General features: G+C 43.1%; 1 protein-coding gene across 2 annotated transcripts in view; it reads left to right on the top strand.

Annotated features, from left to right (window-relative positions):
- The window catches only part of LOC309569262 (carbohydrate sulfotransferase 9-like), a 31186-nt gene extending 17839 nt beyond the window's left edge, over positions 1-13347 (top strand). The window contains exons 1-3 of one of the 2 annotated variants that reach the window (XM_082275022.1): positions 8228-8249; positions 8528-8669; positions 12538-13347. In XM_082275022.1, coding sequence (XP_082131148.1) covers positions 8546-8669; positions 12538-13340 — 927 coding nt within the window. In that variant the 5' untranslated portion in view covers positions 8228-8249; positions 8528-8545 and the 3' untranslated portion in view covers positions 13341-13347. Of the gene's footprint in view, positions 1-8227; positions 8250-8527; positions 8670-12537 lie in introns of those variants that run through there. The other variant, XM_082275021.1, reaches the window with a different exon arrangement.
- The last annotated feature ends 2283 nt before the right edge of the window (positions 13348-15630 follow it).

Raw genomic sequence — 15630 nt, 5'->3', positions numbered from 1 at the left:
ATTCCAGTGGGAGGCTGAGACTGGCTGCTTCGGAGGTAAGGTGGGGGGGGGGGAAGTGGGGGTGTCTGTTTGTGCAAAGGTGAGGGCAGTGGGAAAGTAGGGCTTAAAGCTAAAGCAGCAGAATGCAGAGTTTAGCTGTTGAGGGAGGGTTAGGAAGTGGCTGAAGACTGTAGAGATGTGTGAGAGTAGGGTGCAGAGTAAGCTTTGGATGTGGGGGCAGAAGTGCACTCTTTGCATAGCAAACCCTCCTGTGTATTATACTGTCCTGAACACAGAACTCTGTGTATTACGCTCTCCTAATCCAGCACTCTGTGTATTACAGCACTCTGTGAATTACGCTCTCCTAACCCAGCACTCTGTGTATTATGCTGTCCTAACCCAGCACTCTGTGTATTACGCTCTCCTAACCCAGCACTCTGTGTATTACGCTCTCCTAACCCAGCACTCTGTGTATTATGCTGTCCTAACCCAGCACTCTGGGTATTACACTGTCCTAACCCAGCACTCTGTGTATTACGCTCTCCTAACCCAGCACTCTGTGTATTATGCTCTCCTAACCCAGCACTCTGTGTATTACGCTGTCCTAACCCAGCACTTTGTGTATTACGCTCTCCTAATCCAGCTCTCTGTGTATTATGCTCTCCTAACCCAGCACTCTGTGTATAATGCTCTCCTAACACAGCACTCTGTCTATTATGCTCCCCTGAACCCAGTGCTCTGTGTATTATGCTGTCCTAACCCAGCTCTCTGTGTATTACGCTGTCCTAACCCAGCACTCTGTGTATTACGCTGTCCTAACCCAGCACTCTGTGTATAATGCTCTCCTAACACAGCACTCTGTCTATTATGCTCCCCTGAACCCAGTGCTCTGTGTATTATGCTGTCCTAACCCAGCTCTCTGTGTATTACGCTGTCCTAACCCAGCACTCTGTGTATTACACTCTCCTAACCCAGCACTCAGTGTATTACGCTCTCCTAACCCAGCACTCTGTGTATTACACTCTCCTAACCCAGCACTCTGTTTATTACACTCTCCTAACCCAGCACTCTGTGTATTACGCTCTCCTAGCCCAGAGCTTTCTGTAATATGTTGTCCTAAACCCAGCACTCTGTCTATTATGCTCCCCTGAACCCAGTGCTCTGTGTATTATGCTGTCCTAACCCAGCTCTCTGTGTATTATGCTGTCCTAACCCAGCTCTCTGTGTATTACGCTGTCCTAACCCAGCACTCTGTGTATTACACTCTCCTAACCCAGCACTCTGTGTATTACACTCTCCTAACACAGCACTCTGTGTATTACACTCTCCTAACCCAGCACTCTGTGTATTATGCTGTCCTGAACCCAGCACTCTGTGTATTACGCTCTCCTAACCCAGCACTCTGTGTATTATGCTGTCCTGAACCCAGCACTCTGTGTATTACGCTCTCCTAACCCAGCACTCTGTGTATTATGCTCTCCTAGCCCAGAGCTTTCTGTAATATGTTCTCCTAAACCCAGCGCTCCGTCTATTACGCTCTCCTGAACCCAGCTCTCTGTATTATACTCCCCTGAACCCAGTGCTCTGTGTATTATGCTGTCCTAATCCAGCACACTGTGTATTATGCTGTCCTAACCCAGCACTCTGTGTATTACACTCTCCTAACACAGCACTCTGTGTATTACACTCTCCTAACCCAGCACTCTGTGTATTATGCTGTCCTGAACCCAGCACTCTGTGTATTACGCTGTCCTGAACCCAGCTCTCTGTATTATACTCCCCTGAACCCAGTGCTCTGTGTATTATGCTGTCCTAATCCAGCACACTGTGTATTATGCTGTCCTAACCCAGCACTCTGTGTATTACACTCTCCTAACACAGCACTCTGTGTATTACACTCTCCTAACCCAGCACTCTGTGTATTATGCTGTCCTGAACCCAGCACTCTGTGTATTACGCTCTCCTAACCCAGCACTCTGTGTATTATGCTCTCCTAGCCCAGAGCTTTCTGTAATATGTTGTCCTAAACCCAGCGCTCTGTCTATTACGCTCTCCTGAACCCAGCTCTCTGTATTATACTCCCCTGAACCCAGTGCTCTGTGTATTATGCTGTCCTAATCCAGCACACTGTGTATTATGCTGTCCTAACCCAGCTCTCTGTGTATTATGCTCTCCTGAACACAGCTCTCTATGTATTATGCTGTCCTAACCCAGCACTCTGTTTATTATGCTGTCCTAACCCAGCACTCTCTGTATTACGCTCTCCTGAACCCTGTGCTTGTGTGTTATGCATTCCTGGTTTTTATTTAACAATGTTTCTTTAGGACCCTCCCGCTGTACAATTTAGCCACACCCACCCCCACACCCACCCACCCACCCGAGGCCCAGATACCCAAAAAGAACAGGCCATGCATGGAAAGCAACGGGCCAACAGGAAGTGATCTCCCCTGGCATGACCAGTCCTGCATTCCAAATGCACCACCTGGGCCGGTAGTGGGATTAACAACGGGCACTGTGGGCCATCCTAAGGGAAGCCAGTTATTTAGCTTCTGTAATGTTGTGTTAGGTCTGCACAGCTGCGCCCTTCAACCTCACCTCAGGGCGCACCACTCACGCCCATGTAGGGCTCTTATGGAAGCCTGGGACTTCCATAGCATTGGGCCTGTTCAGCTGCACCCTTTCATCTCAGAGGGCACGCCGACACACAGCCCTTAAAGCCAACCAAAATCTTCAGCACCAGGCCCATAATTCTCTTAATCCGGCCCTGTATTCCTGGCCAATATGTTACCTATCCTAGGAGAACTCACACACTGGCCTATACACCTCTGTATTATAATAGCTTCTATAGCTATAACATAAGCACATGTTTTATGCTAGATTTTATGCAAGATTCTAAGCTTGCTGTAAAACTAGAAAGCCCAGCATGCCCTCCAAACCTATAATTTGAGGTATAAACTCTAGCTAGTCTTTATACCCAAGCTATAGGGCATTATAGGCTTCTGCATACAATTTCTGAAATACGTTTTAGGGGCTGCAGGACTAATCATGCCTTGTTGTTACCAATTGAAAAGATTCAGTGGAACTGCAAGACTAAGCATGCCCTGTTACATAGCTTTCTGTGTATACTACAAGAGCAAGTCTACCCTGCTAACCTCTGAATATTTGTCAAGGAACAACAAAACCATGAAATTACCTGGAACTACAAGACACAGCTTGCCTCCATCAGCCCCTGAGTCCCAAGATATACTGAGACTTGTAGTTCCACAAATGACTCTGTGCTCCCAGTTTCCCTACCACTACATTTCCCAAATCTAAAAATTCCCAAATCTACTACAAATCACCTCTGCATCTCCTGACTCACAGGGAATACTGAGATTTGTAGTTCCACAATTGACTGTTTACCCAAGGCTTTCCTATCTCTGCATCCCCTGACTCACATGTCCTCTCTCACATTATTAAACGGCCATTATTCTGCTCCCCCCATCCATCGCTGAAAACTACCAATGCTGCAGCCATATGATGTGTGTGTGTTTGATGTTGAGTCCACAGTGACACCATGCCAAGGCTCTCAATCTGACTCTCTGCTTCAATATGTTCCGAGTCATTGATCTGGAACCAGAGGAAGCCAGAATCTGATCACTGACAGATATATTCTGATTATTTCTTCATCAATGACCCCTGCATGAGCATTGCTCTGTCCCACCTAAATATATGTTCTGCTGCCTATACCATAACTGAACCATTTTTTTTTTAATCTGCAGAACATTGCTCAGACCAATCTATATCTCTGTTTTGCAGATTACCCATCAAATTACTCCTCTAGAGATCTGCAGAATATAATTCTTCCATTTATATTTTTGGCAGAATATCCCCCTCTACAGAGCTGCAGAACATTGCTCTGTCCCATCTAGATTTATGGTCTGCAGATTATCTAATCACACAGACCATTCTACAGATAGACACAATATAGTTCTCTTCTATCTGTAGAAGGGTCTGTGTGATTAGATAATCTGCAGACCATAAATCTAGATGGGACAGAGCAATGTTCTGCAGATCTGTAGAGGGGTAAGTGATGGGGATAATCTTCCGAACATATAAATAGATAGGCACAATATAGTTCTCTTCTATCTATCTGTCCCATCTAGATTTATGGTCTGCAGATTATCTAATCACTGACCCCCCTCTAGAGATCTGCATTGTCATTTTTCTTCCATTTTCCTTCCACTTCACAATTTTGTGCTGCTCTATCACATAAAATACATTTACGTTTTTGGCTGTAAATAACATGATGCAAAGCCATACCTATTACATTTTTTCTTTTTGCGCCCCCCCCCCCCAAATTTTGAGCACCAGCCGCTACTGATTCCAGGACGTCAAATCACGGATAATATTCGCCTCGCGACTAAAATTATTTAGGATGCGAATGCAAAATCCAATTCACTACTTCTTCTAAGCCTGGATATTAACAATGCATTTGATAGTGTTTCCTGGGAATACCTAAATACAATTCTCCCAAGATATGGTCTTCATGGTGAACTCCTACATGCTTTTCAAGCATTATATAATAACCCTCGAACTAGAATCTGTATACCAGGTTGCAACTCTGACTTTTTTAAAGTTAGTAGAGGTACCAGACAAAGTTGTCCTCTCCCCCCCCCCCCCCTCCTCTTAGCACTAGCCATAGAACCCTTGGCCACAACCATTCTATCAAACCCAGATATTAAAGGTTATACCTCATCTAACAAAACATATAAACTAATCATGTACGCTGATGACATGCCTTTTATTTCTCAACCTATCACCTCCTTACCTAATTTGCTAAACAGGCTTCAAAAAATTCTCTTCTGTAGCTGGTCTATCAGTTAATATTTCAAAATCAATAGGAATGCCAAAATATATACCTGTCTCTCAGTTCAGCACTCTTAAAAACTCTTAACTTTTCTTTGTCAATGAACTCAATTTCATACTTAGGGATCCATCTCACTCCGGATGTTAAATTTTTATTCTCCAAAAACTACACACAGTTATTAAAAATAGGAAGAACTCTCAAATTATGGAAATCATATCATATTCTCATTTTTAGGTAGGATAACTGCAATAAAAATGACAATCCTTCTGAAATCTATTTAGAGCCATCCCCATTAGATTAAATAAAATGTACATAACAAAATTTCAAAAAGAAGTTAAAATGTTTGTCTGGGCTAACTCTCTTCCTCGTTTCTCTAAAACGGTATTATATACATTACAACATAAAGGGGGTTTAGGTTTACCAGACTTCTTGCTATACTATCTAGCCTCACGCTTCTCTCAAATAGCTCAATGGCACATACCCAATTCAAAAATTCCATGGGTTAAATTTGAAGAGAACTCTATTCTTCCATATAACATTTCAGGTATATTATGGTCCAAAAATATCCCAATAAATATGATATCCTCATGCAAACACTTTGTTTCTCAATCATTATCATTGTGGAGACTATATAGGAATAAATACAAATTAACTTCAAAAACCCCTCCCAATGCATCATACTTAGGAGACACAAAATTTCTCCCAGGTTTACATGATAGAGATATTTTCACCCCATGGATTAGCAAAGATTTAACAACACTTCATAAACTTACTCTTAATTCTACTTTCACCTCATTTGCATCACTTTGATCCAGATATCAATTACCAAATAACGAACTCTGTAATTTTTTACAAATTAGACATTTCTATCAAACTCAATTTCAAGTAACAATTATAGACCCACCCACTTTCTATGAAAAAATCTGTCTACAGAACCAAAGAGGGAAAGGTCTAATTTCTGAAATATACAATAACCTGGTTAATAAATCTTCAAATGAAAGACTCCCTATGCTGAAGTGGGAAGAAGAATGTATTCCTCGTCTTTCGGTGGAGGACTGGTATGATAGCATTAAGAACCTTAGAAAATGTACCAGATCCCTCACAATACGGGAAACCCCAATTAAACGTATTACCAGATGGTACCTAACACCAACTAAATTACATGCAATTCCCCATCATTTCCACCTGATTGATTCAGAGGTTGCCCTTCTCCAGGCTCCTTCACTCATATTTTTTGGGAATGTGACAAAATATCTGATTGGGAATTTTTTGGTGCCTCAAACCAAAGAAGAGCGGGATTTTTGGGCAAAAAAAAATGGGTATAATCTTAAGTTTTAAATAAAACAATTTATTTTGAAATACGTTTTTGAAACAATACACATATGTATGTGTGCAGAGCTAGAGGCCCTTTGGTGTGAAGAGGTGATTAAAGGTTAGAATATTGTGACAATTGTGACATGGGGACTTTAGTAATATATTTCTCTGTGTTCCGTGCTTGAACACAAGTCTTTGGATGGAACAGAGAAAACATTCGTAATATCCAACGCTTTTCTGATTAGGTGCCTTTATCAAGGATATCACCATATCTTGAATTATAACAGAAAATGAATTAAATAACCTACTCAGCCAAGGGAAAAAATCCATTGGGGTGGTGTTTACAAGGATACACTTACATAGTATTTTTGCCTTATCCGTGTATGGAGACCTTTTCCTCTGGTCCTAACTTCACAAAAAGAACTAAGGGGGCTGCTTCTAGGAGTAATATATTTATAATTAGTATGTGGTCCAAGAGCTAATATCTGCTCTGAAAGTACCGCAGAGTATTAACAGCCTTGCTGGAGGATTCCTGCAGCTTGCTATGCTCTGGTCAGAAATAGTGACCATTTAAGCAGAGTGAAAGAATTGTTTTATTTGAAAAAACAAACATCTCAAGCAGCTCAAGGTGGAAAACTTCTCCCTTGCAGAAGGGGAGTTTGCTGGCTTGTTTTTGAAGAAAAGACTCACTTTTGAGGCAGCTTTTTGGTCCAGGTAGGCAGCGCTTCCCCAGTTGTGCTCTTCTCCCTCTCCAAGAGGGAACTGGCACTCTGCTTCGTTCCCCGGCGTTTTATACTGTTCAGTACTGCGCAGTACTGATCCTACGTTGTTACGGCCGTCACGCATTCATGTCCCTGGTGCGGATGCGCTGTCCTTGCTGTGCGCGCACCTAGGTAGGGCTGATCGGCTGTGTATGTACAAAGCACCGGCGACACAGAGTGCGGAGCTGGATTCCCAAAGGGGATCAAAGAGGAGGGGATGGATGTAAAAGCCCTCCTATGCTCTTGCGGCCCCAGATTTTCATATACTGGGGCTTTGTGTGCCGGGTGCGAAAGTAGAGGCCTTTTATGAGGAAAGGATTGGCACATTAGTAATATATCATAATGCAGTAAATTAGTGAAACTAGATATTATTGTCCATATATTTACATACATGTTAATTATACAGCAGTCAGTATTATATAATAAAATCAGGGGTGACAAAGAGACACATATGATTGTGTCTAGGGAGGTTGTGGATGGGGTAGAGAGGGTTTGTCCCATATTAGGATATCACAAGTCCTAGGATGAGGACTTTACTATCATTTATATGAGAATAGATGTGGACAGTCCCTCAGGTTTTTTTGTGGTATGTTGAATCATTCTTACTACAGGTATAGTATGAAGTCTCTTATATGTCTTTTATGGAGAGAGGGAGATTGAAATTAAATGGCAAAATGTGTCATCCACTCGTGTCTAAGGGTTGCCGGGGATAGGTGTTTTTAATAATTAAGACCTATGGGTTGGATATCCAATTTTGAAAAAGTCAGCCAAACTGTTTCAATCTGTTGAGACCGAATAAAACCAATGAAGTGTAATGAAGATATCTTGCACTATAATGTTCTAGCAGTTTTATAACCCTATCTGAGAACCCGCCAATCAAACAGTATTTTTCCCCTGAGATTACTTACATCAAAGCTCAATAACTTTAACAAAAATGGTGTACACCACGAAGGCCCGTGGGCTGAATTTGCACTTCAGGCAATTTTATGTTGCCCTTGCACCTCTCCTGCAGCTGCGACAATGCCCTTGTTTCTGCCCCCCTTGTTTCAGCAGACGGCAGCAGAGAGGAGGACAGACCTCCTCCGCCAGATCCTGTGCTTCTCTGTTTAGCGGTAGAGAAGCCAATCTCTGCCCCCCCTTCCCAGTCTTAGCAATCGGCAGCAGAGAGGAGGACAGAACTCCTCTTACAGATCCTGTGCCTCCCAGTGCAGCTGCAGCACCCAGTCATCTCCGCCTCCATTGGTCTCGCGATTTAGCAGACTTCAGCCCTCCTCTGGTCCTTCTCCAGACCCTTCACTTTCTGCTTCCCAGCTCCACCCCCAGATTCTTTCTGGCTGCAGTGCATGGTAAGGAGGGGGGGGTGCACTGTAATGTAAGGAAGGCTGGGGGACTCTTGACTACTGATGGGGGGAATTAAATCTGATGTAAGGGGGGGGCAGTGCTCTGAACATCTGGTCTTACAGATAGGATACAAACAGCCCTTGGAGGGCAACTGTAATGCTGATGTTGCCCACAATTAAATTAAGTTTGACACCCCCGATGTATACACTAAAAATATGATAACTTCCCTTAAATACATATTACAGGATCTTAAAAGTTTATTTCTTTCTTTTCTTCCTTTTAGGTCATGTAAGAACTTAAGATGTTGCGCAGAACATCAAAAACATTTTGCTTCATTGCATTGTTTTCTATTTTGCTTTTGGGACTATTTATCACTTATTTTATGAATTTCACATCCTTGTTAATTCCTGTTTCCGGACACCAATGTAAGTATTATACAAATGAAGTGCAACATAAGTTTTTAGGAGAATGGGCTAAAGGGTACCATAGTCAGGGCCTGTAAACGCTTTCCTGTTACTAACTGTAAGCATAAAATTGTGGCTTTACTTCTTTAACTTTACAGCTACGGCAGGCCATACATTATGCAATTTTCTTTCCTTCAACCACAGGTCAGTGTTGATGGGGGGGGTCCATCCTACTGCACTATTGTATTCTGACAGCGGGAAATTTCTCAGTCAACAGAATACAATGACTTTACTGCTAAGGCAGGCCATACATTATGCCCAACCCAACAGGCTGGTTGTTCTGAAGTCGATTGAAAGATCAACTTTAGTTCAACCATCCTGCCCATAGGCAAATAAAAATTCCTGCTGACTGGCCAAATTTCGATCTGTCTATGCCTGGCTTAAGTCCTGCTACCTGCCACCTATTCAATGAGGCTGGGTTCACACTGGTACGAATTGGATGTGGGTTTCCCCACATCTAGTTTGCATGTCAGGAGACTGTGACTGGCTCTCAATGGAACAGAAGGGTCCTGTGCATTTTCTGTTTTGTTTCAAGTCCGAATTCCGCCGAAAAATTCGGACCAAATTCTAACCTGAAACGGTGAACAGGGGCGCAGTGGACCCCTTGCTGCAAGCTGCATTGCACAGTGTAAACCCAGCCTCAGAGTGCTTTAGGGCTAAAAAGTCTGCTTTTATTAAGCCTACCATACATGGATCGAAACCCGGCCAGTTCAGCAGAGACCAGACAAATTTCATTCATATTGTCTTAGAAGTGGGAATTGAGCAACACTAAAGATGGCCATACATGGATTGCATGAACAGCTCAGTGTACATTGCAGCGCACTGTCTGTTTCCCGGAATGACTGCACTCCTGCACAAGCACAGGAGTAAAGTCATGTCCTCCCATGTCAGCCAATCTGGATGACTGAAGACTGCCACCTGGAAGAAGCTGAGGAGAGGATGTTGGCAAGAAACCTTGAGCCTGGGTTCACACTATTGAGATGCAGGAACCAGCACGATTCCAGTGCCGGTTCCCGCATCACATCTCTCTCGCAGGCAGTTCACACTGCCCTCTGCGAACTGTTGGGTATCAATACAAAGTTAATGACGCCTCCAGATCGGTTCGCAGATCCCAGTTCAAACTGTAAATTTGGCCAAGAATCGGATCGCATGCACCCCTTTCCAGTGCAGGAAAAAAAAGGTTCCTGCATCTTTTTTGTGCAAATCCAATGTGAGTTCAGCCATACAACTGTATGGATGAATTTGCATTGCACAGACATCGCATGTGATCTGCACAGCAATGCAGTGTGAATCACATGCGATGTCTGTGTTCGCAATAGTGTGAACCCAGGCTAAAACTATGGTAAGAATTTTTTTCTTTAAAGCCCAGCTCAAGGCAATACTTTTTTTTTTCATTTCGGATTGAGCAAGGGAGGGTTATAACCCCTGTCAATTTTTTTTCGCCATCTGTGTCCCATTGCTGAGACTTTCCTTCACTTCCTGTCACATAGCCAAACAGGAAGTGAGGGAAAAACAGGTCACCAGAACTAGTGTGTTCAACAAAATACTAAGAGAAAGATGGGGCTTTGTATAGGCAATTGGAGAGAGGATGATCACAATTATCACACCATATAATTAATTAAATACTAGTGTCTTCATTGGAAGTTTTCCCCCCTATTACTTTTCTGGGAACAACCCAAAATGTGGGATTTTCATTTACTTTCACTTTCAATAAGAATGGTAAACGGGACACATAGAGAGGGGAAATCTCCTTAATGAGGGCACAGACAGCAATAAAAACTGACAGGTGTTCTAATCCCTCTCCCCTCTATCCAAAACAAAAAAAAAAAGTTTGCCTTTAGCTATACTTTAAGGCAGATGACCCAATTTGTGGAGGTTATGCTCATAAAAATGGCAGGCAGAGGGCAAATGACTAGTCACCAATATTGCCTGTGGTCTTTGTGAAGCTGATTTTTTTTCCCCATGACTAACTACTAGACATCTTGGTAGAGATGGAGCTTTGTTTCTGAGCTGCCCCCATGATGACTTGTTGTGACCTAATGACTGATGGATGAATAATTACGAGGATATCAAAGATCCACATAATAAAGAAGCGCAAGATCCTTGTACTTCAACTTTCTATCCAGCAAGGGGAACACTGAGCAGTATAGTAGTGACAACCCCAAATATCACTCCAAATCTCCTGAGTCAGTCACAGGCAGCAGCACCTTTGAGGTACTGCATGTATACAGATATGAGGCTGTAGGCACAGGAAGAGCTCTGCTATTTTAGGGAGGAATTCTAGACAAAAGGGGATATTTTTCAGGGTACTGCTGAGGTGCAATTTTCCCTTCATAATTGGTGCTGTGCACATTTTTAGCGACTTCATGCAGCTACGTATATGTGTCGTTTACCTGTCTCATATATGGCGACATACATGAGCATTTTTGGTTTGATTATTTTGTAAATGCATGTATAGTGCTTAGCTCTGAAGGAGCAGCTTGATGCTTTCTGTCTGGTTTCTGTGCCCACAAACCCGGAATAGCATCACACTCACATGTGCTCCGGTGCCTTATTACGATGCATCGCAGTGCTTGATTTATGCTGTGACACATTACTTCATGTTATAATGCACTGCATTGAGATAAAATGTATGCCTGCTTCATTTTATCACATGCCTACCCACCCAGCACACACATGGCACTTCGTATCGAGGTGTTACCACAACACACAGGTGCAAACCTGGTAGAGGAGCCTGAACAGACGGGGGGGGGGGGGGTGGCCTCCTCTGGCTCAGGGTCCCTGGTATAGCGAACAAGTGGGCAAAGGGCATGAACTGGCATAAGTGCCTCATACTGTAGGTCTTTCCAGCAGCTGGTACAGATAGACAGGTCTATCTGAACTGGTCAGTGCTGAGCAGCTTCCCCACAGGAGATGGTGAACATGAGACTGGACACAGGGATACCAGCCAGGAATTCTGCAGCACTGAGTGACAACAACAGGAATAGAAAACAGCTAGTGGACTGTCACTGTAGGCAGGAGAGTCATCTGAGGGACTGTAGGCTGGAGATAACCATGGCACAGAAACTCAGGACTGGTGCAAAGTCATCCAAGTCAGGCAGCAAGTCGCGATCAGATCAAATACCATAACATAGGCAGAAGCATAGCTAGGGTTCAAACTAGAAATTTTTAGTATCATTACACTTTCTTCTTTCACCTCCTGCAGCCCATATTCTTCCCCTTGTGGGGACCTAGTGAGGTGTCCAAGATCCCACTGCAGGTGGAAGTGTTTGCTAAGTTAGTGTGTCTTTCAAATGCAGCTGATTGCCAAACATGTTGAAACCACTATTCATCTAGAGCTGTGTGAAGACATTTGTAATCATTTGTAATCTACATCCAAGTACAATACATACTAATAACGTTTAGTGGATATCATCACTATTTTTATGAGATATTTATGCTACTTTTGTATAATAAAGCAAGTTGTTTTTATACATTCTGTGTGAAACAGTCTTTTTGGTACCTAGAACTACCATAGTTCACTTCCTTCTGTTTACTTTATGGGGCGTGGTGCCCTTTTGGCCTGCCCCCTCCATAATTTTTCGTTGCTTTGCAAGGGAAGTTGCACATTGCAATGGAACTTTCCCAAGACTTTATTGAATATGGTGAAATTTCACTTTACAATGAATATCTGATCACCTCCAAGGGAAAAAAAAAACAGCAGCATTTTTGCTTGCTCGTGATTGGATCATGGAAGTCAGCAGAGCTTTGAGGAAAGTTCCCTTGCAAAGTGAACAGTCTGTTTGCATTTAGTATATAAGCCCCATTGCGTTTTCTTTTTCCTCTTCAGATAATAGTGAAATGTGGATCGCTCAAAGGAACCGAAAAATCACTTTAAAGTCTGTATGTCTTTGGAATAATCTGACCCACCCATTCACCACAGTAGACCCATCTGTTGCTAAACAGCTCTTTATTGATGAAAATCATAAGTTAATTTACTGTGAGGTGCCCAAAGTGGGCTGTTCCAACTGGAAGAGGATACTGTTCCTGCTAAAACTGAACATGAGCATCAATGCGGAATACATTGAACATGAGGCTGTTCACGAAGACACCTTTTTCAAGAAGCTTTCAGACTATCCTCCTGACCAGCAAAGAACAATCTTCGATACATACACCAAAGTGATGTTTACTCGAGATCCACTGCAAAGAATAGTCTCAGCGTACAGAGACAAATTCCTTCATTATACTGGCTTTTATTATGGAACCAAAATTGCAAATATAATTAAGTCAAAGTTCAGAGGTCATGCCAATTCAACAGAATCTGTATCCTTTCAAGAGTTTGTTCATTTCATTGTTGAACAGAAACCTGAAGGCCTTGATAAACACTGGAGACCTATGCATTATTTGTGTGATCCGTGTAATATAGACTACAATGTACTGGGCAAGTTTGAAACACTCAAACAGGATTCAGACCATGTTTTGCAAATTGTTGGTGCCCCATCCAACCTCAGATATCCGGAAATTAAGAAGTACAATGAATCAAGGACAGATCCCAAAATAAGTGCTAAATATATTTCACAGCTACCTCTAAACTTACTACAACAACTCTTGGAACTATATAAATTGGATTTTATTCTATTTGGATATTCATGAATAGCTGCAAAAATATTGTTTTTTTTATGAAATAAAGAGACACTGTCCCATTCATTATTTAGGGGACACTGTAAAACCCCTGATACACTCACCTTTCCAGCACTCCACGCCGATTCTGTTGCAGCTGCCACTAAATTACCTAGTATGAGCTGGTGCTTGATGCTAAAAAGAGATATGATATCTTTCCTTTGGATATGTGACAGTGCTTAGAACTGGTGTTTGCTGATCAATGTCACAAAACCCTGGGTATTGTCTGCTATGATGGATGCAGGAGCTTCAAGCGGGTGCTAGAAAGATGAGTATCAAAGGATCGGGGGACTCTTTACAAAGGCTCTGTTACTTTGCCCTTATTGGGCAAAATGACAGTGAGGTTGATTTACTAAAACTGGAGAGTGCAGAATCTGGTGTCGCTGTACAGCCAATCAGCTTCTAACTTCAGCTTGTTCAATTAAGCTTTGACAAAAAAAAAAAACTGGAAGGTGATTGGTTGCTATGCAGAGCTGCACCAGATTTTGCACTCTTTAATTTTAGTAAATCAACCCCTTTGTGTCTTTAAAGGCTTAGTTCACCTTTTCAGGTGGCTGTGCAGGAATAGGGGAACCAGTTACCAGCAGCCCCTGCAGGGAAAGTGCTGCAGGAGAAAGATTCTCTGGCGGTGTATGCATTGGGAATGGTGTTCATTGATTGTATGTGAGTGCAGAGGTGGGTGGTAGCAATACCCTGGGGGGGGGGGAGTAGGTAGGTGCAGGATGTGCGTTTATGAGGTCAGCTGGTGACATACTTCCTTCTAATGGTTTTCATGTCTTAAGGGTCAAATAACAGAAAGTAATAGAGGAGTTTTATACAGGAGACTGGAGGCCGAGTCACTGCCTGTCCTTAAAGACAGAGAAAGTTTTTTATTTTCTGTAACAGAGTTGTATTCATGGTATATTGGTATATAAGGAAGCTGGAATTTAGAAAATTACCTTAGCCTTTAAAGCATGGGTGTCCAACCTTTTGGCTTCTTTGGGCCACATTGAGTGTAGAGAAATTTTCTCGGGCCGCATATAAAATATATACTATTAGTTAAGGTATATAAGTGATAAAACACCGCCGCACCCTTCCGGTGCTGCCGCGCCCCCCTCCCCCAGCACTAATTTAACACAACTGGTGGATGATCCCCTCCGAGGCTGCCTCTGTGGCCATGCTCCCGACTCGACTTCCTTTCTCCCCAGCAAAAAAAAAAAATTGTCAGGGGGCAGTGGGCCGCATTGCCTGCGGTTCCGGGCCGCATGCGGCCTCCGGGCCACAGGTTGGACATGCCTGCTTTAAAGTCTAACTCTAGTTTTGCTGAAAACAAAAATAAATCTCTTTCGGTGGACTATACTGTATGATACTGCTTTAGGAAAATGCATGCAGAGAGCTGCCACATAATCCATTCCACCATCCTGGATGGTTTTTCACATCTAACGCCTATTATCGTATTCCTTTAGATTTACTTGCTCCTAAAAAATATATTACACAAATTGGAAAAAAATTCCAATGGTTTGATGTCAAAGGTTTGAAAGGATACTTTGCAAATATTAAAAAAAAGAAACTAGAAAGTGGAAGATCAAGCAAAATAGGAATATAGAAATATTCTACCTTATTTAGTTAAAGCAGACCTTCAATGTGAAAGTACCAGTTGTGTGCAGGACCTACTCACCCTGCACATGGGGGTAACTCTCTCATGTATGCACTCACCAATGCCCTGGACCAGGTGGGGCCATGGTCATGTTGCCTCAACATTAAGGAAGAACCCCAGCTGACAAGTGAGCCGTGCACGTTGTGCAGCTGTGTAGCACATGCAACTTCCTCCTGTGAACCACTCGATCCAATATCACTGCACACCTTCTCTTCTGAATTTGTAGAATTTAGAGCGGGACACCGCTGAGCCTGTGTTCCTCTCCAGCAGTCCAGCATTTCTCTGCCACCTCCCTCCCAGTGACAGAATGGGGTCCTGCCGTGCACTAATCGCAGACCTCATGCGTGCACTAGTTAACTCTTACAAATCTCCAGTACTTGCAGCTAGGTCTATGCGGTCTCCATACCGCGGGTTGGGACACGGTTGCTTTTGGGGCACTGATCGCTAGGGAGGGAGTCAGAGCACCAACCTCCTCGCTACCGAAGGACCCGTCACCCATGCCTGGTACCGCTCTCTGCTGTTGGGCTGCTATTACATTCCCATCAGTTCATGGTTGCCTATAGGAATTATTTTCCGCCGGGCCCTCTGCCAAGTTAACCCTTTGTGATGACCCTCCATTCCTTCTTC

The sequence above is a fragment of the Pelophylax lessonae genome (assembly GCF_965119305.1).
Source record: "Pelophylax lessonae genome assembly, chromosome: 13".
Taxonomy (NCBI): Eukaryota; Metazoa; Chordata; class Amphibia; order Anura; family Ranidae; genus Pelophylax; species Pelophylax lessonae.
This window is presented reverse-complemented; position numbering and strand designations above follow the sequence as displayed.